The 26,911-nt window shown below is 37.0% G+C and overlaps 4 protein-coding genes across 4 annotated transcripts; 1 reads left to right on the top strand and 3 right to left on the bottom strand.

Annotated features, from left to right (window-relative positions):
* Positions 1–2,253: 2,253 nt before the first annotated feature.
* LOC112201637 (peroxidase 47) lies at positions 2,254–4,222 on the bottom strand. Its single transcript, XM_024342540.2, has 4 exons — positions 3,928–4,222; positions 3,455–3,643; positions 3,157–3,319; positions 2,254–2,824 (listed from the first exon to the last, which is right to left on the bottom strand). The coding sequence occupies exons 1-4, from the start codon at positions 4,138–4,140 to the stop codon at positions 2,442–2,444; spliced, it is 948 nt and encodes a 315-aa protein (XP_024198308.1). The 5' UTR covers positions 4,141–4,222; the 3' UTR covers positions 2,254–2,441.
* Positions 4,223–8,807: 4,585 nt separating this feature from the next.
* LOC112201638 (TIR-only protein-like) lies at positions 8,808–9,621 on the bottom strand. The gene is made up of 2 exons (XM_024342541.2): positions 9,103–9,621; positions 8,808–9,016 (listed from the first exon to the last, which is right to left on the bottom strand). The coding sequence occupies exons 1-2, from the start codon at positions 9,588–9,590 to the stop codon at positions 8,905–8,907; spliced, it is 600 nt and encodes a 199-aa protein (XP_024198309.1). The 5' UTR covers positions 9,591–9,621; the 3' UTR covers positions 8,808–8,904.
* Positions 9,622–19,190: 9,569 nt separating this feature from the next.
* On the top strand, positions 19,191–25,185 carry LOC112201940 (COP1-interacting protein 7). Its single transcript, XM_024342867.2, has 9 exons — positions 19,191–19,423; positions 19,648–19,827; positions 20,272–20,384; positions 20,729–20,757; positions 20,862–20,914; positions 21,028–21,180; positions 21,478–21,737; positions 21,874–23,597; positions 23,705–25,185. Exons 1-9 carry the CDS (start codon positions 19,365–19,367, stop codon positions 24,749–24,751), a joined length of 3,618 nt encoding a protein of 1,205 aa, XP_024198635.1. The 5' UTR covers positions 19,191–19,364; the 3' UTR covers positions 24,752–25,185.
* A 235-nt stretch (positions 25,186–25,420) lies between these two features.
* Positions 25,421–26,529, bottom strand: LOC112201941. Its single transcript, XM_040505794.1, has 3 exons — positions 26,108–26,529; positions 25,677–25,922; positions 25,421–25,645 (listed from the first exon to the last, which is right to left on the bottom strand). The coding sequence occupies exons 1-3, from the start codon at positions 26,459–26,461 to the stop codon at positions 25,421–25,423; spliced, it is 825 nt and encodes a 274-aa protein (XP_040361728.1). The 5' UTR covers positions 26,462–26,529.
* Positions 26,530–26,911: the final 382 nt, after the last annotated feature.

The following is a 26,911-nucleotide window of genomic DNA, read 5'->3' as shown; positions in this document are numbered from 1 at the left end:
ATTTTGTGTCCTTATTGGTAATTTGATATGAGTTGATAAAGTTAACTATAACTTGAAGAAGAAAAAAGAGGTCCAATTGTCAATTTTGGAGGTATGAATAGAAACTCAAAAAAAAAAAAAAGATTTTATAACAAAAAAGTAGGGCTGGGCATTTTAGCCCGAAAGCCCGAAAGACTGGCCCGACCCGTCACAACCCGGCCCGTACGGTCCGGGCCCAAAATTTTTTTTGCTCAAAACGGTCCGGTCCGGGCTTGAAGTAGGTAAAAACGGTCCGGGCCCGGGCCTTGTGTTTTCAGACAAAAAAAGCCCGTCAGGCCCGTATATACCATTATTAGATATTTATTGATTATTTTATTCTCTCCACAAGTCCTTATTCTTCTCTGAGTTCTCTCCACGCGTCCTTATTCTTCTCTGAGTTCTCTCCACGCGTCAAATACTCTCTCTCCTTCTCCTTCAGTTTTTTCTTCTTCTTCCTCCTCCTCTTTACTTCTTCGGATCTTCATCTTCCGCTTCTTCTCTCCACGCGTCCTTATTCTTCTCTCCTTCTCCTTCAGTTTTTTCTTCTTCTTCTTCCTCCTCCTCTTTACTTCTTCGGATCTTCCTCTTCCGCTTCGCCAAGAAAGTGAAGAGCGACGTCCAGTCTGCCAAGTCTGCCTCCTCGATCTCGACTACGGCCTCCCCATCCAGGTCCGCGACACCGCCCTCGCTATTGGCTCCGACGAAGCCATTCCCAAGAGCGACGTCAATCGAGAGTTCTTCGCCGAAGAACATGACCGAAAGGTAGTAGCTTTATTCGAAACCCTTGTTTTCTTTTATGCAATTTCGCCTTGAAATTGCTTCCATTCTCAGAAATCTCTCACTTTTCTGTAAGTCTGTAACTGGTGGCTTTGATTCAACGGATCGATGCTTGCTTTTACTGATTGTTTGATGCATGTTTTGATTTTGAATCTTGGTGTAGTTTATGTTGAAATTTGATGGAAGTAAATTTATGTTCTTGGTGTAGATTGAAGTAAATTTTTAGTTCATTTGGGTATTTCTCATATAATTTTTCCTCTCCCTGTTAAGATTGTACCATGGCTGCAGATGGGAAGGCTGACTTCGACACTCCCAGACCCCCAAAGAGCAAGAGGAAGGCTGGAAGAGGGCTGAGATCAAAAAGAAAAAGAAAAAGATAAAAATGAAAAAAAAAAATGTATTTTGGGCCCGAAAGCCAGGAAACCCGGCCCGAAATGAAACGGGTCAGTCCCGGGCCAGTTCCTATTTGGTGTAAAACGGGCTTTGGACCCGAACCGTAAAAAACGGGCCGGTCCCGGGTCCAGCAAATGATAAACTAAACCCGGCCCGTGCCCAGCCCTACAAAAAAGTTAAAATGATCCAAAATTAGACCACCTTAACCAGGCACTCATCCTGAGCTCTTTCGAATGGGTTTCGAATACAAAAATCATCTTCCTTTTCATTCTGTGATTTCATCTTCTTTTCAAACCTCTTCGCTGGAAAACTCAGCGCAATTGTTTTCCAACAGATTCTACTATCAGGTATCTAGAAACTCTACTATCAAGTATCCAGAAACTCTACCAAGTCCGGAAAACTCTACACGAGTATTAAACATAAAACCCCAAAAGCAATCAAACTGATTTCATGGTTTTGCTTGAGTTACAAAAAGCACCCGACTTTATTGAACTGGATCCATGGGAACGAGAAAAAGTAATCAACTGTATTTGGTATACCTCCATGTTTTACCCTCCAATTAATTTCAAATCCTTCATTCCATTTTGCTGGAATTAGATCTAAATAGGTAGGACCTTGCACCAATTGAAAAAAAAATAGACTTCAATTAGTCTAGTAACTTGCACCAATTTCAATCCAGAATCAGTCCTTTCCCAGCCATCAATTCCCAAAATAGCTAAACACGCATCCACTCAATCTTCCATGGCAACCAGAGTCGGAGATAGAGGTGCCGAAAGCAATGAAGACCGTCGAAGTCGGCCTTGTCAAGGAGCGCCTAAGTCAGAGGTTGGCAGATTGCGATGAGGGAGACGAGGAGAAACTCAGAAGTCGTAGATTCATTTTATGTCTTCCGATAGAGTTGACGGCGTTAGTGGCCTGACAGGTGTCAACAGGATTATAGTAGTGACAGAATTGACACACCAAATTTGGGGACAGGTGATCTCCTCCCAACCCAAGCACTGATGACTGATGGGAATTCGAACCATGGAAAAAGAGACAACCATGGGAATTCTAGGTGCTGAAATCGCCAACCAAACAAACTTCTCTAGATAACATTCATGTTACAAGAGGTCAAAATTAACTCAAAGGACCATTATTGTGTAATATAGTGAATATAAATATTAATGACAGACTGCTTTTTTTTATCAATAATACACATTGATATTGATGAAGAAGAGTTACATTCTCAAATTTCTTCAAACAAATATCCTTCCTTAATTGATCTTGCGGCAATTTCCTCGCACTTCTCCTTTCGAACCTTCCTTAGGATCAAGCTTGCTCATCTTCACCATTGCCTGTTGAAAATCAAGGAAGAACATGGCCTGGTTGAAAGCATAACCATATACAATGCCTCTGGTACTTGCACTTGCAAACAGAGTTTGGTCGGAAGTAAGAACTCCAGTTTTCCTTTGTAGTCCATTATAGTAAGCATTGTCAAAAATGTTTCTTGTTGAGTCGAAGGGTTGCTCAGCATTATCGCCTGCTTTACATGTTTTGGTCAATTGCTTTGCAAAATCTGAATCTAAATTTGGATCCACAGTATCACTCAATCTGTTCTTGAATGATGAGCACCTCGCTACACCTAGTGTATGTGCACCTACAATGTACAAAACAAATCTTATCATCAAATGTATGGACGAAAGCATTCAGGAAATTAACAAGTTGTTTTTGTAGATATATAATTTGAAAACACACATTATCAAAATGAATCAATGATTATGGTGGTGTCACTCTACCTTAGAATTCATTAAAACACTAAAGTTACATTCATTTAGTTTCAAATGTGAGTGGCCATAATTTTTGAACGTGGTTATCTAATGACAGCACAAGTATCGAAGCAAAAATATTAATAGAGTCATAATATATTTCGATTCATATAAGATGCACCAAAAGAGTATCATATATAACATCTATATAATATATATTTACCAGACAGAGCCACCATTTCTTGGGCGGTAAATCCATGTTGGCCAAACATTTTAATGAGTTCGGAAGCATTCAAGGTGGGAGCAGGCAGATTGATCGTATCTTCTATTTTTGACCTTTTCCCATCCTTTCTACCGTTGGGTATATCATATACCGGACCTCCAGCCTATATGTGATTTAGCAATTAATACCACAGTACAAAGTCAGATATATTTTAAATCACAACAAAAGAGGGAAAGAAAAAGAAAAAAAAGAAAAAAACACAGAGACAGAGAGAGAGAGAGAGAAGTTTTCCTTATACCCAAAAGACGGCATCTCTTGCAGCCATTGAAAGTATATCAGCGCAGGAGACTACACCTGGGCATTGTTGCTCAAGCTGCTTCTTTGCATCATCAATAACTTCGAAGCCGCGCAAGCTCAAATTTGCAGGGGAGTCTTTCTCTGCTGTGTTACCCTCTGTTGAATCAAGCAGAACTGACCCATCACATCCCTGTTTCAACATAACATACAAGATATTCTTTAAGAAATTAAGTACATCAAAATGCGAGTAAACAAGGTGATCGATCTTGAATATGCATGATGTAACAAAGGATTGCTCTTCGATGCATTGATGAATCGATATATGATTGTAGACCAGCTTCATGTGGCAGACCAACTCTGTGTAGTGGACTAGTAGTCTACCACTAGTTTATCGAACAAAAACTAGTCTGTCATTGTGTGTGTGTGGGGGGGGGGGGGGGGGGGGGAGGGGAGAGAGAGAGAGAGAGAGAACACCTCTATGAAGCAATCATGAAAGTGCATTCTGAGTAGGCCTGCTGCTAAGGTTGGATCAGCTTGCAAGGCTCTGGTGACTGTATTCCTCACAATTGGTTCAGCAAACGGGCAACTCATAATGTAATACCCCATACTCAAACCATCTGCTCCAAACCTGAGGCCACTTATCATTTCCAACAGTAGAAGCACACCAAGAAGCTTAGCAATCACCATATTTGATAAATTCTAATATCCTAACTAGCCGGATAGGGGACGATCTAGGAGAGTTGGTAGAATATATGAAGAATGTAGAATGAAGGGAACGGATTACGAATATATATACATGCAAACTAATGATTAAGCAAAAAAGTTATTACCTATTTACCAAAATAAATGGCATTTAAAAAGTACAAAAGATGATTGACAAAAGTTGCCGCCCATAACTGAAAGTAAAATATGAAGAAAAAAGGTTGAAGATAGTAGTGGTTTATGATCATTTTTCCACCCAATCAAGCTAATGGTCAATGCAATAATCGTATATCAATGCATGTTAATTGCATGTAGGTACACGTAACAAATGCACAATTAGCACTAAGATATTAACAATAGCTAGCCAGATTAATTAATCATAAACACATAACAATGCACGCAAGTAGTTGGATGAGGGACTAATTATTCATACTAAGGTTAGTGTTTCCCATTTGACTCCATTATTCAATAAGTCGATCACCATTCATCTTAAACGGAAGTAATCATTTTAGACTTTAACTCCCAAAAGAAAAAAATCTTAAAAGAAATGAAAATGTAATAGATTGTTTCGGTGGGATCAATGTTTGTAAACAAACAAACAGCTCTCTCCAATAGGTTTCGGCTTATTTACAAAGCATACGGTAAGTCAAGTACTGAAGTGAAATAACATATCAACAAAACGCGTGGAATTGAATTGGGACTTCAAAACCTTGCAATTAAGCTAAAATTTTGAGGAACGGAATTGGGACTTCAAAATAATAAGGTAAAATTAACATGCAAATTGAAGTGATTAATTAGCTAGTGTATGGATGATATATTATTTAAGTTTTGCATGGATGTTGGATTAATTAGGTGGACTTGTTTTGGCATGGAAGTCAAATGCCAAAATGAAAGTGGGGATTGAAAAGTACATGCATATATGTAGCTGGATTCCATTCTAAAAGGAGGCTACCTAATCCCAGACTCGCAGAGGCCATTTCTTTTTGCGAGAAGGTGGAGAGACAAATTATTTCTGCAGATTAAAGGTCCATTTACGCGTGATCGAAGTTCAGAAGATGATAGTGTTATACACACGTCCGATTACATGTGGGTTGTGGTACCATATCCTACATATGAGGGGGACATATCTATGGTTTTACTCCAAGTAAGTGCGTGCTTGTGGCTGTGGTAGATATAGCATGTTCTTTTGAAAAGATCAGCAATGCATAAACTAATTGATCACTGTTTCTGTCTTTGTAATCGGCAATTCATGCATCTGGAAAAGCTTGCTGTTTATGTTATCGGAGTACTAGAGGTTGAAGATAAGGTTTTAGGAATTTAAAAGAACAAATAATTAGTGAATGCCTGAATGGTAATCTGTAATTCTGTATGACCATTACTGAACGAATGGGTTAAGCTAAGTGAAGAAGATAAATCGTGGACTATATTTTGGATTTTTAGTTAACTTAACTCAAAATATAACTTATGTTGTTGGAAATGCTCAACTGCATTATATAAGCATGCATCACTAAAACTTGTAGCCTACAACTCTTATCCATTAGCTAAAAAAATACAAGAATCAGTACGACGAAGCAAAATGTGAGAGGAATTTCTTTACAAACTAACTATTAAATTTTTGCAAAAACGATTTTTGTTGTTGTTGTTGTTGTTGTTGTTGTTGTTGTTGAGAGTAACTACAAAAAACGATATGTTTGATCCTTTTAAAACTTACAGAAGAAAACAAAATGCGACAGAATTTCTTTACAAACTAACTATTCATCCGAAAAATGTTGTAGACCGGTAGTATGAGGCAGCTAGATCACACCCCTCAAGGTGACCCTGATATGGTTCAAGAATAACTCTTAATTGGTAAGCCAAACATATAATTAAAACTAATAAGACAGTGTGGGTTGGGTGATAACCTCTGAACAAAGCAATACTTATAAATTTACAATAGTACGTAGGATGATTGTTAAATCCCCTCATGTTTGTCATAGAACATCTTTTAACTATGTGCTAATTATTATATAGGGGCCCGGCTGACAGGATTGTCACAATATCCTTTTTGGAATTGAATTTGGAACCTAGGTGAAGTTTTGATTTGGACTTTTGAATAGTGCTTTAGTTTTTAGCTTTGAATTAAGTGAAAGATGGCCTTTTTTTTTTTGGCTGAATTCACCATTGCATCACGTGTTCAACAACGGCACGATGACATTGTCACCTTCAAATGTGGTCTGCATAATATTAGAGCTCAGCCAACGCACTATATCTGCAACACTATTATGCATGTATACCCAATCAATTTTATTTGTTGTTATAATAATATATTTAAGTCCATCAGATGGAATGGGTCTGAAGTGGCCCCTTCTTGGGCCTCACCTCAGGTCCGAACCTGCATGGTTCTCTAATGGTGGGTTTGTAAGTTTGTTCATAGAGTCGGTTGAGCTCAACTTTTTGCTTGTTGAAAAGAGAGTTTCTTGCCATGGTTGCGGTTGTAAATACTGATGTTGAATGCAGTGTTTTTATCTGACATTTTTGGAGGCTTTGACCCATTAAATTTAACTTCTTAAATGGATCGCACTAACCCCATTCGGGGTCTCCGGGTCGGACACTCTACGAACATGTACTTTCCTTACTAACTGTTACTTTTAGCTACACAGCTAGCATGGCTCTCATAGGAAATACAAGTTGTTGGGTCTAATCCATGATCTGTGGGTTTTGGACTCTAGGCGGCAGCGGCGGAGGCATGTAGGGATGACTGATGAGTGGGGGCAGTAGCCTCCAGTGATTTTAAATTTTTCCGGTCTCCGTTTTGCCCCCATAATCAATATCCAAATACTTGTTCTCCTTCTTCCTCCTCTTTCCTCCGATCTAATTCCCTCTGCATGCTGACCTTTCTGGTATCCCTTGCTTAAGTGACCCTTTGATTTGGATTCTGCATCCACTAATCCACACCTCCATCTACTTCTCATATTTTAGTTCCTCTTCACCTGTGTCTTCCACTCAACTACCGTATCTATGTATTGTAACAAAGGTTTTCACATCTTAAAGGAGAAGTAGAAATAGTGTATAGAGCTTACTGATACTAAGATCTTTTGGGTTGCTTCGGTTGTTAAATGGACCCGATTGAAAAATTAAAACTTTCATTTGTATCTTCCTTTCCCTGATCTACCCCTCTGTACTTTTTGTGATCGTTTCTATACCCCTTCTACAGCAAGCAAGATGCAAATTTTTCCAATAACTATCGCCCAAGACTCCAAATTGTGAAAGCTCTGTATATTATCTTGAAGAGAAGGAAAGAAAATGAAGAAGAAGAGGGTCTGTATTCGATCGAGAGCATATTACAAAATGGAGAGTACTAACAGCTATTTATACAAATATATCTAACTTGAGTTGACAAAATAGTGAAAATACACTTTTACCCTTAACAAATTGAAGACGATAACTGAAAAGATTCATTTTTCACTGAGTGTTGGAAAACGGCAGCAACGAAAGATGTAGATTTGCATTCTACAAGTAAGCTTTAGTTCTCTTTTGATCGAAGCAGATGGGTGTCCTGCAACCATATTGTTAATATGTGGCTTCATTATGATCAGACAAATGGTTTTCGGAGGAGAGGGAAAGATGATACCATCATTAATAGAAAGATGAAGAAACTTCATTTTTGCTTTGGTAATAAAATATACTTTTATTATTGTATTTGGATTAGATGGTTTCGGTTTGCTCGTTTGCTTGATTCCTCAGATAATCTACTTTGAGTTGTCTAGGATATTAATTATTTGGGTGCTTTATTCTCAATTCATGTACTAAATGAAAATCAATCAATCTATTTGATATAAGATGTACTGATTGAAGTTTTGTTTTCATTAATCGAAGTTTTATCTTGTAGTCGTTTGTTTTATTTCCGCCCCCATGTCAATATGTTTCTACCTCTGCCACTGCTCATTTTCTGTGGAAGAATGAAGCTTCATAAGAAACTATAGACTATGAGTTCTCTTTCTTTTATCCCAAACAGTTCTGTATCTCTCTACCATTCTGCATGTGCTATAAAAGTAAATATGTGAAATCACTTTGGTAATGAGTCTCTATGTCGCACCCCTAAGGAATGAGTTTTATGTCTAATTTTTTCCCCATTAGTAATATTGGCATCTTAATTATGCAAAAAATAAAAATTATTTTTTGTGGAAGAATGAAGCTTCATAAGAAACAATAGACTAGCTATGAGTTCTCTTTCTTTCTTCCACTGCTCATTTTCTGTGGAAGAATGAAGCTTCATAAGAAACAATAGACTATGAGTTCTCTTTCTTTTGTCTCAAACAGTTCTGTATCTCTCTACCATTCTGTGCTATAAAAGTAAATATGTGAAATCACTTTGGTAATGAGTCTCTATGTCGCACCCCTAAGGAATGAGTTTTATGTCTAATTTTTTCCCCATTAGTAATATTGGCATCTTATGCAAAAAATAAAAGTTATTTCTTCTGTCGAGGATAAATTAATTAATGAATTAGCTTACAAAATTACCATTTACAATTACACATTGACTGGTCTTTAGTGCACTCTAGATATCTAATGAAAAGATTTATGTCAAGAGACCAAATGATGGTAGTTACAGGATAAGTAAATAATTAAATGATTCTTTATTACATTATATTTGTGAAGAAAGCAGGCTCAAGGATAATCAACATTGGCCGGAATACAAATAAAAAAATTGATGTAGTGAACGAATTAACCAAAGTAATCAAGGATCAGTTGCAGTGGGTCTTATATGAGCTATAAATGAAATGGAGTCTTTGGACGCTGCATAGAATTCTTTTGGTCATCGATCTCGATCAGGCTGTTGATTACACAATTTGCAGCAGTTGTCACAACATCTGCCAAATTCCTGCAAGAAACCAAAGGTTGAGTCGGTTATTATTTTGATTAAATGTCCTCATAGATATATATAGTCAAAGAATTCATCATTCTTACCCTTCTGAGGAGTTGAACGTCAGACCTGCGGTGCTTTTAGCCTGTTCAAGAGCCGACCTAAACCTTCTCAGCTTCTCCACATCACATTGCCCATTGTCCACGACACGAAGCTGAGAGGGCTTAATGTCACAGAATATAGGAATCACCTTCTTATTGGACTCCATGAACATAGCTAGTTCATGAAGGCAAAAGTAAGAATCACAATAGCGCGGCGAGAACACAGCAACACCGACCTTGCAACTCCGTATTGCACTATCAATCTTATCAAACAGTTTGTCTCCAGGTTTCATATTCTTGTTGTCCAGGAAAGGCCGCAGGTTTAGTCGAGAAAGATGGTCGTAAAGCAAAGATACTATTGTTCGCTTTGTGTCTATCCCTCTGTGATTGAGGAAAACATCACAGGGTTTAGTAACGTGTTTGGCCAACTGGATTTGGTTTTGATGGCTGAAAAGGTAGCGTTGGAAGCTAGTAGCTGTTGAACGATGCATGGTTTAACTATGAGCCTTGGTTTTCTGCTTTTGTGCGTGTAGGTGTTTTGTAATGAGGATTTTAGGTTTGATTTGCGTGGCTTATATAGAGGACATCTGAATCCTCGAATGTGAACCCTTGATGTATCTATGATTGCAAAAATAAAAAAAGAAGCCCGGTAAAGAAGCCATTTTTTTCTTTTCAAATGTTCTATTCTTGTTTGATTTTGACAGAAAAGATCAACCTGCATACGAAGAGAAAGAAAATATTGACTACCACTAAGCAAATCCATTTTGGAGAAACTCAAATAAGACCCTTCAAACACGTTAAAGCTAGGAACGTCGCATTTAGCAGTGGAAATGTTGCCTCCACTGTGCTATGAATTACAAATATATGTATTCAAATTCACAGGGGATATGTTTTGGACTAAAATATTGCACGTTTTCCGTCTAAACATGTTTGGACATGTTTTGGACTAAATATAAAATGCCTGTGGAAAACTTGACAGATACCCAATATCTTTGAATGTGAGAACCTATATTCAAAGTAACTTCTGGCCTGTAAGTTTTTAGTTTAATAAAAGAAACAACAGAGCTAATAGTGATACTTTATGCACCAGTATAAACCATTAGAAGGGTTTCTTTGACTGTTTGGATGTCATACTAGTCACAAAATAAACTAGGTCTTAAATACACCCTGTGACGCATTGCAATATTGCAAAATTAGATACAGAGAATTATTTGCCCGTATTCAAAAAAAAAAAAAAACTAGCTACAGAGAATTATGACTATATTATATGCTTAATTTTCAAGCAACTAGCTTTGAATTTCCAATCTCAGACATATATATATATATATATATATATATATATAAATGGACTATAACTTGGACATTTTAGACTTTCCCAAGCCTTGAAGATCACCATTTAAGGTTTGTTACTCAACTCATGTATGCGTCTACAAAGCCCCAGTTCCATAGTAGCGCGTTCAAAGCCTTTTGACCTTAGACTCTACAACTTTAAATTTCGGTTTAAAACCAAAAGAAAGAAAAATCACATAGAAATTAAAATTTTAATCAAATATTGAGTTTCACAGTACGAACCTATTTCTCAAATAGTAGCAACCATAGAAACTAACTTAAAATGGACATAATTGGTATCCCTAACTTTAAAAAAAAAAAAAATCTTTGATATCGAGACCTTCTACTTACAAAACAAAATTTGTTATAAAGTAGAGAAAAGATAAAGAGATAATAGTTTGGGGAGAAGTAGAAGCATTTTCATAGCAATTAGTATTTATATAGAGGTAGAGTTTACATTAAAGTACATAACTAATGAGTATTAACATGGACAGCAACATAGATAGTAATATGTACAATGTGAGTTAGGGAGTGCTACGTTCACACTCACCTTGAGTGTGGATGAGCCACGCTCACTTTTCACCTTGTCACAGCCCACGTAGTGTGGAGAAAAACTCATAGAAATTTAATTTTTCAATTTCCTTCATACCCTTGTAAATTAAAGAAAAATATTAAAAACTCTTTTATCTTCTCTCTCACCCCGGCCGATGACAACGCAGATCCAAATCATCCAATTAGAGAACATATATAGTTCCATATCTTGATTTTAAAAAAAGACTGGTAAAGTCAATCTCATGAAATTGAAGCAGACCCAGTTCATGGAATTGAAGAACAACCATCAAAACCAGAGGCTGCTTCTTGCCTGAAACTCTCTTGGCCGGTGAGAACATTGTACTCTCCAGAGATGAATTCGAAGAATTCGAGTGAGATGAAATTGACCCATGTTTTGGTTTTGGTTTCGGTTTATGTTTCGAACCCCTCTTTAAAGACAACGAAATTCCCTTCTCCAGTGAAAACTCCGACAATTCCAAAGGTAGTGACTCATTCCCAAATTGTGATCTGGGATTGGGAACCGTTTTCTCATATGGGTTTTCAGCTTGATCGAATTTATGGCAGAACGAATCGGTGGTTTGAGGCGATGGTCTTGTGCTTGATGACTGGGAAAGACTTGAGTTTGCAGAAGCAGGATTCGAAGTCGGTGGGGAGGAGGGAGGAGGTAAAGCCATGAAGGCATTGGAGCTAGGGATGGAGGGTTTGAATCAGGGGGGAGTGGCGATCAGGTTGCAAGTGTTTTACAATCTAGGAGAGCTGTAACCTTGAGAGCAAGTTCACCCGTTGAAGTTGGCTAGTCAAAACTATTCACTGTTTTTTGCCTTTCATTTCTATCATTTTTCTTGACCAGTCAGATACTGTTCACAAAAAGTCACCAAATGTCAGTTGGCAGGTCAAGAAATTGACTCAGAAAGTGACCCAGAGTGATTTTTTGTGAACAGTATCTGACTGATCAAGAAAAAATGTGGAAATGAAAGGCAAAAAGCAGTGAGAGAGAAGATAAAGTTTTTTAATTTTTTAATCTGGGGTTAAAAAATGGAAATAAAAATATTATAATCACTATAAGGTCTTGTTTGGTTTGCAAAATTGGAAGGTTGGAAAGGGAAACTTTTTCCTTTCCTGTTTTTGGCAAAACACCAAAACCTAAGGAAATGAGCAACTTTCCTACATGAAGGGACAATAGAGGGGAAAATGGATCCTCCCACACCCATGGGATTCATTTTCTCTTACACTTTTCCTGCATTAATTGCTTACTTTAAAGATTATGTTAATGATTGTTATTATCCAAAAAACCTTTTAATCTTGAATTTTTTATGTTTTGATAATAAGGATATTATGGGAAAATTGATGTTACATATTTTCCTATTCATGCACAAACCAAACATCGGAAAAAAAAGTAAAGTACATTTTCCGATTACTTTTTCGGTGTTGCCAAACATTGGTAAGGAAACTAATGGAAAATTTACTTTATTATGCTCATGGGAAAGACCAAGGAATCAATTTCCTTTTCGGCATCCAAACGAAGCCTAATTTCATCTCCACACATGTCGTGAGTCGTGACAAGGTGAGAAGTGAGTGCGAATTGTAGCGCTCCCATGCGAGTTACATATTAAGTCTCACAACAATTATTTTATTTAATTCAGAGAAATGCATAGATGAATGTGATAAATTGATAATTAGTGTTCATCTAAAAAGCGCAGGATTCCATCCCCTTATCACTAAGGCTTAGTTTGGGATTGCTGTGTTGTAAGAAGAAGCACTTCAGAACCTGCTGTGAGAGAAAGCACTTCCAAACTTGCTGTGAGAAGAAGCAGCTGAGGTGTTTGGTAAACTGTTTTTAAAAATGCTGTGAGAACGAAAAGCAATTTCTAGGTGTTTGGTAAGTTGCAAAGCAAAAGTGCTTTAGCTAGGTATAATTACCAAAATGGTCATATATGCTAAGATATGCTGCTAAAATATATAATTTCATTTTTTGATTATGTAATCATACCAAATAAAATAAATTTCTCATGTATTATCCTTATACCTTTGATTAGACAGAATAAAACATTTATTTTCATTATCCTCAATCTCTTCACTAGTCTCTTCACTCGAGTAATTTCCACTTTCATCAAAATCAAAATTATGTAAGAAATTTTAGAGTTTTTGTAATATCGGTGAAAATTTTAGGTTTTTTTTGTTATATATATATAGCGCTCTCTATAATTAGTAATATAGTGTTCAGGAATAACTATAAAAAAATTTAGTAAGTTAAATCTTCAATTTCAAAACCCGATAGTAAAGTACGCGGCACAATGAGTCCATGGTGAAATTCTTTGGACTTCGGAGCTATTTATTTCATATTTCAAAAGTTTGGAAATAAGGAAATTCATTTTAAATAAAAAGAATATTATGGTGCGATATGGACCTTAGATTTCAATCACCATTTAATCTAATCCGTTGCTTTCAATTATATAAGGGCCGAGATTGTATCAACAACCCAGAAACCTCCAGAAAAATTTAGAACTTCAAACGCCTCTCTGTCTCTCCGGTATCCTCGACAGTCACCGATCCTCACTTCCGATTCCAGCCATCTCTAGGCGTCAGACACAGGCGTTCGGACCCCATCACCGTCGCGACCAAGCCTATGGCTTGGGTTTTCACCGACGAGCTCTGATGAAGGCGATTTGAAACCAAGAAGCTCCAGCCTTTTCGGCAGAATTTCGACGTTTTCTGGCAACTCTGGCGATCATCTGCAATGCATAAGGTACGAAAGTCGATCTCCTCTTCACGCTCTACGTATTGATATACTTGGTTTTGATTATAGTTGAATTTAGGATGATTAACGTTTTGGGTACAATTCGGCCACCGCCAAGGCCACTGTAGGGTCGCAGCTTGGTTTGCTTTGGTCTGGTTCTGACCTTAATGCATCGCTATTGATATTTATTTGTGGTTAATTTTCAGTGTTTGTGAAGGTTGGTGAAGAGTCAGAAAATTCTGGGTCATCTCTGTTTGAGTTGTCGAAGAGGAGAAAAGATTGGCAATCAATGTTTAATGTAAAATTTAGAAAAGGACGAGGACAAATAAGGTAGTTCAATCAACTTCATTAATACCTCCGTGTTTTTCAGCTCGGTTCCGCAGAAGTCATTTTCAAAAGCTACTAAAACTAGCTTTTGATTTCCTGCTGTGGGAGGCAGCGCTTCTGCCCAAAAGCCAGAATTTTGGAGTTTACCAAACAGCCTCACTGAGCACCAGAAGCACTTTTGGACCAAAAGCAATACCAAACTGGGCCTAAGATAACTCTTTTGGAGCAATTAAGCACATTCTACTCGATTTGAGTGAGACCTGCGAAATTTACTTATTGCTTATCAACAGCCATGCCAGGCACCGAGATTCTTCTATTGGGCTAGTGTAATAACTTGCTGCTTAAGGAGACTGGACTCGAACAAGCCCAAATGGGGAATAAGATGCACTCTTTGACAGGGTTAGTTAATTAATTACCTTACTGGCCTCATGCATGGCACAAGATTTTGTTACTGCTCACACTCACATGTACAGCTAGGTCAACGACCTTTACAAAATATCTCCTCTAATATTGCATTATTTGCATGAGATCATTCACTTATAGTTTAATTTTAATATACATGGAGACACTTTTATTTTAAAAAACAATGGTGGAATATATATATTTAAGAAAGCCCTCAAGGGTTGCACAGATCAGTATCCAAGGTTGTGATATCCTCAACTCCTCAGAAGAAACATAAGGATGTTTTAGCAGTGGAAATGGAAGTTCTGCTTGTCCTATAGGTAGTGGTGGTTAGGATTTCATATCAATGCTTAATAATAGCACACGAAATAGAACAGAAAATTGAGTAATGGACCCAGTAATGTCTCTAGCTAGCTTTAGATGGGTGTTTGGTCATCATCATCATAGACCAAGAGTCATAATGTATCCAGCTAATGTAAGGTAGAATGTTGTTTCACAAACCAGATGATAATATCAAATTATGAAGCTTACCTTTCTCTTTTAATCAGTAGAAATAGATGGGGACTTAGCGTGCTTCTTTTTTCAGTTCCCAGTTCCAGACCTTTAATTGGCACCATTGATATCATGAGAACTTCTCCTATAATGAGCTCCACAAAATCATGTCAAGCAGCTTTTGATTTGAAGCATCATTAAATTGGTTAACCATATTGTCTCAGCATTTGGTACAAAGTGGCTTTGCTTTATGGGGGTCGTCTTAGGTACCTTGATGTATGCCATACCCTTATTTTTTTATTTTTTTTACTTTTAGTAAATTAATATAATGGAAACCTACTGAACTGGTCAACAGGTTACCCAATTAAATATCAACATGTGTCATTTTTAAAAATAAAATTTACCATATTAACAACACACTCTTTCTTGATATGTAACATTGTTCAAAATCATGTAACAAGTATTGTCAAAATAATAAATTACACATAGTTGAACTACAATTACGACTTATGACAACAGTTGTTGTGGTTCTTGTAATTGAGTGGTCAAAGATGTAAATATCTTATTTGGACAACTTTTATCAAATTTAGAACATTGATTATCAAGTGGAGAAGCTCCTTACAATACTGAGTTGTTACATATCTTTTGGTCTAATTTTAATTTTACCATGTTCACAACACAAATGTTGTCGGAATTGTAAAATGGTTGGTAATCTTTTAAATGGTATAGTTTTTGAAGTAATTACTACAATCAGAACAAAAGTTACCGCTTTTACACCAATAGTTGCGAGTTATAGTAAAATATGTAGTCATTGAGTAATTATTCCATTAATGATACAAATATAACGATTTACCACTTTGACAACAAATTTGTTATTGCACTTGTTAAATTGTCCATAAATTAGTACATTAGTTTAGGTTGAGTAATTACTATAAATAGGACAAAAGTTACCACTTTTACATCAATTGTTGTGATTGTGGTCAAATATGTAGCCATTGTAGTAATCATTTCATTAATGATAAAAACATAAAAATTTACCACTCTGACAACAAATTTGTTGTCATACTTGTTAAATTGTCCATAAACTAGTACATTAGTTTAGGTGAAGTAATTACTATAATTAGAACAAAACTTTTCATTTTTTTGTCAATTGTTGGAATTTATGGTAAATTACATCGATTAAGAGTAATTACTAATTCGACAATGGACATTACACAATATATTACTTTCATTACGCAAGGGAGAAATTTATTACACAAATGAGAACGGGTAAAGCTATGGACATTAACATTTCTCATACATGTTCTATTTTATATAATATTTACCACTCTGAGGACTCATGTAACCATTTTGAGGACACATGTGGTCATTAGAAAAAAAATCCTCATTAAAGTAAATAAGGTCTTCATTAGAGTAAAGTAGGTTCTCATTTGAGTAATTAAGTCCTAAAAGTGGTAATTGTAATAGGTTCTCATTAGAGTAAAGTAGATTCTCATTTGAGTAAATAAGTCCTAAAGTAAGTTCTCATTTGATTACATTTAAAACAAATATTATTTATTTTTACACTAATTGTTGTGGTTGTCATAAAATGCATGTAAAAAGAATTATATTTGGTTAAGGAAACTACTAATGATATAATTAATTGGTAATAAAGACTACTTAACTAATACTAATTTTGCAAACTTAGGTTAGAAGGTTTTGTTTTTAATAAGGAAAAAACATAATTTTCAATTGCGTAATTGTCCATTAATAACAAGCATTAATCAAACATTAATTCACTAATAATAAAATTAATTAGTAATATAAACTATTTAACTAATAGTAATTCGGTGAACTTAGGATAGAATTAAAGTTATTTTAATTTTTTTTGAAAAAGGAAAAATCATAATTGTCAATTGTCAATTGATAATCAAATATTAATTGGCTTTATTGTTTTCAATTCAATTAGTAGTTTGTGTTAACATTTTTGCTTATTGGAAATGAATAGCATAATTAGAAAGGCTAAGGGCTAAACAAGTTACCAATTTGTTAAATATTTTGAACCATTGGATATATTACTAAACCAATGGTCTAAAATATTTAACAAAATGAGGGTATGGCAAACACCAAGGTACCCAAGAATTAATAGAAATGGATGGGGACTTAGCGTGCTTCTTTTTTCAGTTCCCAGTTCCAGACCTTTAATTGGCACCACTGATATCATGAGAACTTCCCCTATAATGAGCTCCATAAAATCATGTCAAGCAGCTTTTGATTTGAAGCATCATTAAATTGGTTAACCATATTGTCTCAGCATTTGGTACAAAGTGGCTTTGCTTTATGTAGTTCCAAAAGAATCCAGGAATTATTACATTTGTTTTCTTGCTGCAGAATATGAATGCCCAGAGAAACCAAAAAGATAACCATCTCTAGCTAGCTGGAAAGCCAATTCTTTTCTATTAGGTTATTCTTGGCATACCCTTTGATAGTACTTCATAACTTTTTTTCATGTATATCAACAACGTACCTAAATTTTGGAGCTAGCAAAAGAAAATATGTGAAAATGGATGAGAAAAAGGTACGACAGTGTGAGTTGATTATTGTGAATAATTATTCGTCTGGTGTGATCATTTTTTTTTTTTGGTCGTGATCATGGATGTTAAGATTTGCATAACCTGCTGTAGGAATCAGCACCCGATGATTGGATCCAATTATTGCATCATCTTTGGTTCATTAATAAGAAATTAAAAGTATGAAAGCGAATTGGTAAGCTTAATCCTTTTTATTTTCTGTTTTCCCTCATCTCACCCACTTAATTATTAACACTTTTTATATGTTTATGAGATTCGCATTTATAATCTCTATAATATTAATTGAATTTACAAATAACTATGCTTGTGAACAAGTTGTAGACTCAAACCCTAAACTTTGACATTTCTCAATTCATAAGTAACAGAGTAAGTACAATCAGCATGAATATCCACTTGCATATATTTGACATATTCTAGAATGAAAGAATTACATACTGTGGATCCCCAACCCACATAAACCATTTACCCAGTAGCTGGCCAATGAATGAGGCAGCCACCCCTAAACCCTAAATTTCGGAACATGATTTGTAAATCATAAATTGTGGTTGAATGGTTAAACAACATAAGATTATCTTAGTTAAGCTCTTGAGGTTCGCTGTATTTTTTTTTTCTTGGTTTTTTTCTTTTGAATAAGGGCCGGTGCAGCTGCATTCAAGAGTTGATTAATGTAACCATACAATATAAGGGGGGATTAATGAAACCATACAATATAAGGGGGGGATATAGAGCCTGAATCCAAAATTACAATAAGTAACATATTTTAACATGCGCCACTTAGCAAAAAGTGCTCGATTTACTACTTTATTTGCTTTGACAAAGGAGGTTTGCTGTATTTCTTTCAACAAGTGATTAATTGCCGGGATTTCTTTCCGGTGGACGCCAACCTCATTGACACCGCTTGTCAACCCCATGCAGAGGTGTATCTCTTGAAATGGACCCTAAGAGTTCCGCTGCAAATCGATCTCAAAGGCTTAGCGCCCTTATAATGGTCAAATGTACTAGTTAAGCTAGCTAAGGTAGCCGGATGATAATGATATTAGGAGTTCAGACCAAGAAGGAGGGGAGTGACAGGGAATGTATAGTTGGATATATTTAATGGTTTGGAGTTTGGAGTAGCTTTATGTGGTTGGTGCTTGTTCAGTGTCATTATTCTTTGCCCAACTCGATACTCTATTTAGGTTCAAAGTCTCCAACAGTATCAGTAAAGCAAAACCATATATGTGGCTTTTAACTCACACTCTCACTCTCACTCTCACTCTCATATATCTTATCTAACATGAATCTGAGACATGCATAGAGTGTGTGTAAGAAGGGCCAGGGACCCTCTTTTCCTTTGTTAATTTCTTATTGCTCTTTCAAAGAGAAGCTTGCAAAAGGGAGAAACGAATTAGACTACTCAACAATACCATGAATACTTCTCTTTCTATCCATTAAGAATGATGATGACATGCATTATCTAATATACTATCTTGTTATAGTCCAACTCGGATAAAATTGAATTGCAATATGATTCACATGTAATTTGAATCAATTTTTTTTTCTGTTGGATTCAAATCTTCTTTCGTGAATGTGAGATGGTGAGCGATCGAGAAACGTAAGATAGAGGTTTGTGTCGGCACTTCCACGTGGGACCCGCAACCAGAAACACTCCAACCCTCAATACTTTCCCATGTGCTCATCTTCATCACATTCTGCTGGCACTTCCCCCTTTCTTCTCCTTCTCTCCAGTTTCATGTGCACTGGAGCCAAAACTCCATACCCATCTCAGACTTGACATTATGAACCTCTAAACCCTTCTCTCTCTCTTCCTCTCCAGCTCTCTCTTTCTCTTTCTCTTTCTCAAGTCCTTAAACACAATGGACTCCAGGACTCGCCTTGATCATGTTCTCTTCCAACTCACTCCAACCAGAACAAGGTACTTTGCTCACTAACACACCATTTAACACATTCTTTTATTGGTTCAGTTTGTTTTATGGAATTAAACATTTTCTTGGTTCATGCTAAAACTAAGTTTTGTGTCCTGAATTTCTATTAAAGATGTCAACTTGTGATCTTTGCTGCCATATTCTTTCATGTTGTTTTATGCGATTCCATATTTTCTGGGTTGTTGCTAACTTTGAGTTTTGTGTCATTGAAAAGATGTGAACTTGTAATGTTTGCTGCTGGTGGTGGAAATGAGAAATTGGCTTCAGGGTTTTTGGAACCATTTCTTACACATTTGAAATGTGCAAAGGATCAGATTTCCAAAGGAGGGTACTCCATTACTCTCCGTCCTTCCGGCTCCGGTGCCTCTTGGTTCACCAAAGCCACTCTCCAGAGGTAATTACTTGTATGAGGAATGCTTGTCTGTCTTTATTTTTACTTTTCAGGTTCAGCTTAGTCACTCTTTATTGATCCAAGCTAATTCAATGGGACACGCATTGAACATGATTGGGTGAAATGTTCTAAACTCTTTGACCAATTTTGGATCTGGGTTTGGACCAATGAATTTATGGTTGCAAGAAGTACTTGTCCTTTACAGAAACAGGGTCCTATAGTGTCTTTTATTTAAGTTAAAAAAAAAAAAAAAATTGTCATAGTTGAGAGAACCTGATACACCCAAAAGAGAATTCGCAATTTCAAAAATTTGGGTGGACACACAGACTTGAATTTGTAACCTTTAGCTTGTTATATGTTGTGGATTTCGTGTTGTTGTGAAGTGCAAGTAAATGTGTGTTGATATATTGCGTAGTTGATGTCATTTCATTGTTGTAAATGCAACAGGTTTGTGAGATTTGTTAGCACACCAGAAGTTCTTGAGAGATTTGTGACTATTGAGAAAGAGATTTTGCAGATTGAGAATTCGCTTCAATCAAGTGAACTAACTGAGGCAGAAGGTACTTTGCAGATACTTGACTATGATTTGATCTCTTCTTATATTCTTCAATTCACTTACCTTTGAATAGTATATTTAATATAACAAAACTTGGATTCTCATTGGTACCCTAAATATAGTAACACATACTTACTACAAATCTTCACCAGTATGACACTGAGGTTGTATGTTCAAAATGGGAAACAGCCCCCCCACAAAGTGGGGTAAGGCTGTATACATCTGAACCTCCCCGGATCTTGCAATGGTGCTAGAGTTATACAATAGAATGCCCTTCTCTATAGTAATATACCATTACAGTTGATTTATGCATGTTCTAATTTTTAGTTTCTTATAATGTATCCACAGCTGATGGGAGTAAATCAACAGCCATTAAGGTATGCACCCTTTGGCAGTTTTATCTAAATAAAACAAACTTTCCTTCTGAAGCTCTTGACATCATACTGAACTTGTTTTCTTTGTGTTGTAATGGTGCATTTAGCCAAACAGTGAATCCAATGAGACCATTGATGCTGTGCCAGAAGAGAATTCCAAGTAACTTATTTGGATTTTTTAAATCCTCATAATTTATTGTTCTAGTTACTTAGTTACAAGTTGCAACATAATGTGTTTTCATGCCTTGATATTCATCTGCGGGTAATGAACAGGATTCGTCTCCAACGTGTTCTGGAAACTCGCAAGGTAGTACTCTGCAAAGAGCAAGCAATGGCTTATGCTCGTGCTTTAGTTGCTGGATTTGAACTGGACTATATTGATGATCTTTTATCTTTTGCTGATACTTTTGGAGCTTCGCGATTAAGGTATGAAGTCTGACTTGACTTGCACTTGTTGCTATATTCCTAGAGTTTTTGAACATGAACCTTTTAAAATTCAAAGAAAAAGGTGTTGGGACACTTTATATAAAAAACATATCCAGATTTCTCTTTCCAGGAGCAGCATCAATAGTGGATAATGGCAATTAATGCCTTTATCCTTTTCTTGCAAGTTAATTTAATAAGGTTTATTGTGCTTTTCAAATTAAGTTATCCTTTTTTGTTCCCATTTGAAGTTCGGTGAGTGAATCTTTGCTAAAAGATGAAATTGTGTTTGTCTCTTAGGGAAGCATGCATAAATTTCATAAATCTATACAAGCAAAAGAACGAAGATAGGTTTTGGATGGAAGAAATAGCAGCAATGCAGGCACTCTCTCAGCCGCAACTGCCATACTTGGCAACATCAGGAATCATTCTTGCTGGAGAAGATAATGAGCCCAGTCAGAATCTTAACCAAAGTATTCTCTCCATTGGGAAGAATGGTTCACTAGATACTTCAGTGTCTGATTCAACTGCAAGTCATGGAAGTCTGGATGCGAACCAAGGTATAGTTAGACATCCATAGTCTCTGCAGTTTCTACACAAGTTTGAAATTTTGATGTGATCTACTCTACTGAAATTTTCTTGTGCAATATATACGATTACTTATGTGTAACATGGCTTTTAAAAATGGCAATCCAGATGGGAAGGCTCAAGTACCAAACCCATGGCCAAACCATCTTCCGCAGTACATGCAAACTTTTCAAGGTCCTGCATTTCAACAAATGCACCCCTATCAAGGTTACATGTTCCCTGGTATGCAGGTTCCACCATACTATCCAGGGAATATGAAATGGCCTCCAAATGTGGAAGACTCTGGCTTTATGTTTGATCAGGAATCTGATGGCCGTTGGAAGCATAGATCTCATAGAACTAAAAAGAAACATTCTCATGAAAGAGCACTGGAAACTTCAGAACAAGATGGATCCAACGAAAACACTGGTTCAAGTTATGAAAGTGAATCTGATGATAATTTCCAGAATGGTAAAAGGCACTCTGGAACAGAGGAGCAGCATCGGAAAAAGCATGGGCAGAAGTCCTCAAGAAAGGTTGTTATCCGCAATATCAATTACATAAGCTCTAAGAGGGATGGAGAAAGTGGGTCTGAGGGAAATTCATCTGATGAGGATGGATACATTGATGGGAAATCCATTAAACAGCAGGTAGAGGAAGCTGTTGGTTCATTGGAGAAGAGACATAAATCAAGCTCACGTCGTCACCAAAAACAAGGTGGAAGCAAGTTGCATGGCAGTGTAGATGATTCAAATGGAGAGGAACTTAAAAATGCAGATGCAAATAAACATGAGGGAGAAAAGCAAAATGACAACTGGAGTGCTTTCCAGAATCTTCTCATGAGGGACGAGGATCCAAGTTCTTTCAGTACAGAATCACATAATGTGCGGATTGAGGATGAATATCTTTCAAGTAATAACACTGGTCAAGGACGATCATTTGAATTTAACCAGGAACATGAGAAAGTAACGAAGCAAAGAGCAGTTTCAAGTGAGTATTTGATGGTGACAGAGAGGGATACAGGAAATGAGAGTAAAACTCATGTCCCATACTTCGAAGGTGGCGATGATGTTGGTCGCACTACCAAAAAAAATGGTGCATACGAGGATTTATTATTTTCACAGAGAAATGAAGAGTCAAGGATCAATTCCCATGATACTCTATCTGATTGCGCAAATGAATTGTACAAAACCAAATGTTCAAAAGAAGGGGATTGGTTTATCAGCAACCAACCAGATAATCAGGTTGCCAGCAATGATCTGAAATTGCTTGATGGGGTTTATGCTTCATCAGCGTTGGCTATGGATAGTGTTCATGCTGAGAAAAAGAGAGAAGTTCTAGTGGATGATTCTTTCATGGTTCAAGACCGATCAACAGTTGATCATCAATCTGATTCTCAGTTCAGGACCAACTTAAGCTTCGTCCCAGAATACACTGGAGCTACTCAAAATGAATATAGCAAGCCAGAGATTTTAAATGATAAGCCTGCAGCCTCTAGCATGCATGAACCAGATGACCTATTCATGGTGCTTGATCGCAGTTCAGCTGTGGACCAGGATGTGGCACCATGGAATCCAGAGATGGACTACGAACTTAATGCTTCATCACTTGAAGCCAGTGAAAAGAATCCTGGAATTGAAACAACTGATTCTATTGGTGATGAGCAGCCTTCTAATTGCAAGGGCAAGAATGCTAAAAACAGTGGAACTCCTGGAGGAAAAGTTCCAACCAAAGAAGCAAGGTCTAAAGTTGCAAATGGATCTTTGGGGAAGAGCAGATATGATATCTTATCCAGAAGTAAGAAACCTTCTTCTGTAAGCAAAAGCACAGTCCACAGAAGCAAATTTGAAAAGGTACGTGACCAACATTTGTTTTAAGCGGTTGCTGACATAATTATAGTACAAACAATTTCCTTGTTTTTCTGGTTTTATTGATTTTTTCGTTTTCCAATATTTATTAGGATGAAGAACAAAGAAAGAGAATGGAAGAGTTAGTAATTGAACGCCAGAAGAGAATTGCTGAGAGGAGTGCTGCTCGTGGTTCTAATACTGCAACATCTAAGAAGGCCCCAGCAGAAATTAAAAATGCCAAAACCACCATGACTAAGACAAAGAATGATAAGCTTAAAGTTCAGTCCCCAACCCAAGAGACCAAGAAAGCAGAGAAGCCTCTCATGCGGAGTTCCACCATTGAACGCCTTGCAACTGCAAGGGTAACTGAGAAGTTGCCAACAACTCTGCCGAGTTCTGGCCAACCCAAAAAGCAAACAATCAAGGCAAATGGGGTAGCTGCAGCTGCCTCATCACAGAAGGCAGCTGGTGCTGAGAACAAGAAAGCAAGTCCAAACAAAACCAATCCATCAATAGCGAAAGACGGCCTGAAGAATTCAAGTAAGTCATCCAACTCTGATGTCCAGGAAAAAGTGTGCATTGAAGACACAGAAGCACTGCCAGTTGAGCCGACACCTAAGGCTGTACCTGCAACTCAACCCACTAATGCCATCATTGAGTTGGAAGAGACTAAGCAACTCCATAGTACATCTTCCATTGAAAAGAATGAGGGAAACTTGGTGTTGCAAAGAGAGGCATTAGATAAAGGAAGCTGCAATGAGCATTCACCTGCACCTATTGAAGAGAATTCTGCACAGCCTGATCAGTTAACAGCTGATGCTGAAGAATTACCTCAGGAATCTCCAGTTCTTAGTGAAGACAAAAGAAACTTCATTATTGAAGAGAGTGTAGAACCTCATATTCTGGAATCACCTACCAAACCTTCGATTGTTTCAGCTGTGAACATTGATGAAAATGGTGATATAACCAAAGGTTTTCCAGTCTCTACTGAAATTTCTGAGATAGAAATTTCTACTCCACCATATAACGAAACAGCCTCAGAACAACTCCACTCCAGGAAGAAATGGAATGGTGATGAAAACTCTCCTAAAGCTGCCAAAGGGTTTAGGAAACTTCTGTTGTTTGGACGAAAGAGCAAGAACACTCCCGTCAATTGATATTGTGGAGCTTAGTTACTTATTCTTTCCTAGCAGCTTTTGAGTGCAGTTCATATCCAAATACTTCGGCATAGGTTTCTGGGTTGCTCAAGTCCAAGGGATGGACCTGATGATTGAATTGCTTGATAAAGAAGCTGATGCATACCTTGTGGCTGTCAAGTAAATAACTGAGATGGCTTTCATGCACAATAAGGCATAGGGTGTTGCTGCCACATGAGAAGAGCACTGTAAGTTATGTAGTTTTTGTATATCCAAAGAAAATTGAACCAAAATCATGTGTTTATTTGATTTTACTTCTTCATTTGCATCGATGACATTGATTTATTTCTGTATCCCTTGTAAATTTCTATTAAATCTGTCTGTCTGTGTAAGAAAGCAGACATTTTTGTACCTAATGTTAATAGCGAGTATATATTGTTTGGGAGGTCAGAGCATGATCCATACAGGCTCAACTTGCCGATCTACCACATGGTACAAATATTAGAAAATTTAAAGATCCTGTGGTGACAATTGAATGTTAATTACAGGGTTGGTTTTTTCTTTTCCCTATTGGGAAATTTGATGTCTGTTTTCAGAGGGTTGATAGTAAACTAATTACTTTGCTCATGGAAGATTAAGAAGTACTTATTGATTCTTTAACAAAAGTGTCTTAAAAATACCAAGCAGGCATCATTCACCCGACTCCAACCTAAACTTCACTTTTGACCTAACGTATTTGAGATATCCCATTGCTACATCCTCCTCGAAAATGTCAGAAAATGCAAAGGTCTTACGCCTACTATGTTCTGCCTTGAGACGGCCAAGTTTGGCCACCACATCATCATATTCCGGAAACTTGGGGTGGACATGGCTGGAGTAAGGGAGAGCTTCCGTTTGGCATTTTGACTTCATCAACTGAAGTATTGAAAGAATGGTGACTCATCACCCTCTTGGAACCATCTCTTTTCCCATTTGAGCCTTTTCTGGCTAAATCAGTCATAGGGCCTGAGCTACCTGAACCATTATTTGAGCCAATATAAGAAGGGAATGCAGTGGCCACCGAAAGTTTACCTTTTGACAAAGAACAAAAAATCCCATCAGGTTTCCTCCCCATCTCCGATTTTGGAACTTGTATTTGAATCCCATCAGCTTTCTGCTCATACTTGAAACTTTTGTCTGGGAAGCTATAGTTCTGCAGGGCCATACATTTCACCAAATTACATTTCTGATTAGAAGAGATTAAAAAACAAAGATAGAGATATATGGTACAAAAACAATGCTGCAATACCAAGAATATTATTGATCAGATGTAGTAAGCTTTATCCTCTACAAGAGATGTGGTTAGTTATGCGTCCAGTACATGTAGTGCATACCCACCTGGTGTATCGTGTCTTGGACATCCTGGAGGGCCAGACGGATATTGGCCTTGGTAACTATATCTCCTATCAGCTCTTGTTTCACCTCGTCTGGAATCCGAGTTATGCCTAGCTTCTCTTTCAACTGAGGATTCACAAGATTCCCATGCCGCAGTTCAGCGCTGGTAATGTCAAATTCTGATCCATATCTCTCTTTGAACAGGCAACGTATTCGGGGTAGATCTGGCAGTTCACCACATCTTGAGGCAGCATAAATCAAACTTGCCATCGCTTCACCAACATCACTAGGCAAGTCTTGTAAGGCACTGCAACATTTGAAAATGTAAAATAAGTCTGCTGCAACACTCTGAGACATTAAAATGGCCTAGTCCTACCTCGGTTGGGTTTAATGTCGAAAGGTATCTGTAATATAAGCACTGAACCAATATCAACTACTAATAAATTGCTTTTGCAGATTGTTCTTAGACTTTCAATTAACATTTTGACAATATAGCATAATCTATATATATCTCGCAAAATAAAGAATGTGTGTTTTATGAAACCTACCTGTGTTTGTATTTGTATATATAGACAATGTTAGTGGTAATGCAGTTGCAGAAAGAGTCGATCTGATCCTATGCATCCAATAGGCACTGGCCCTTGTACAGTGAAGGTAAAGCTATGGTATGTTAACATTTCTCATACATCAACTATTTTTATCCCTCTAAAGACTCATGTTATCACTTTGAGGACTAATATTACTATTTTCAGGACTCACGGTAAACTAAGAAAATTTATCACTTTAAGGACTCATGCCACTTTGAGG

Source organism: Rosa chinensis, chromosome 5 (assembly GCF_002994745.2).
Source record: "Rosa chinensis cultivar Old Blush chromosome 5, RchiOBHm-V2, whole genome shotgun sequence".
Classification (NCBI taxonomy): Eukaryota; Viridiplantae; Streptophyta; class Magnoliopsida; order Rosales; family Rosaceae; genus Rosa; species Rosa chinensis.
Note: the sequence above shows the minus strand (reverse complement) of the source record. Positions and strands in the feature narration are given on the sequence as shown.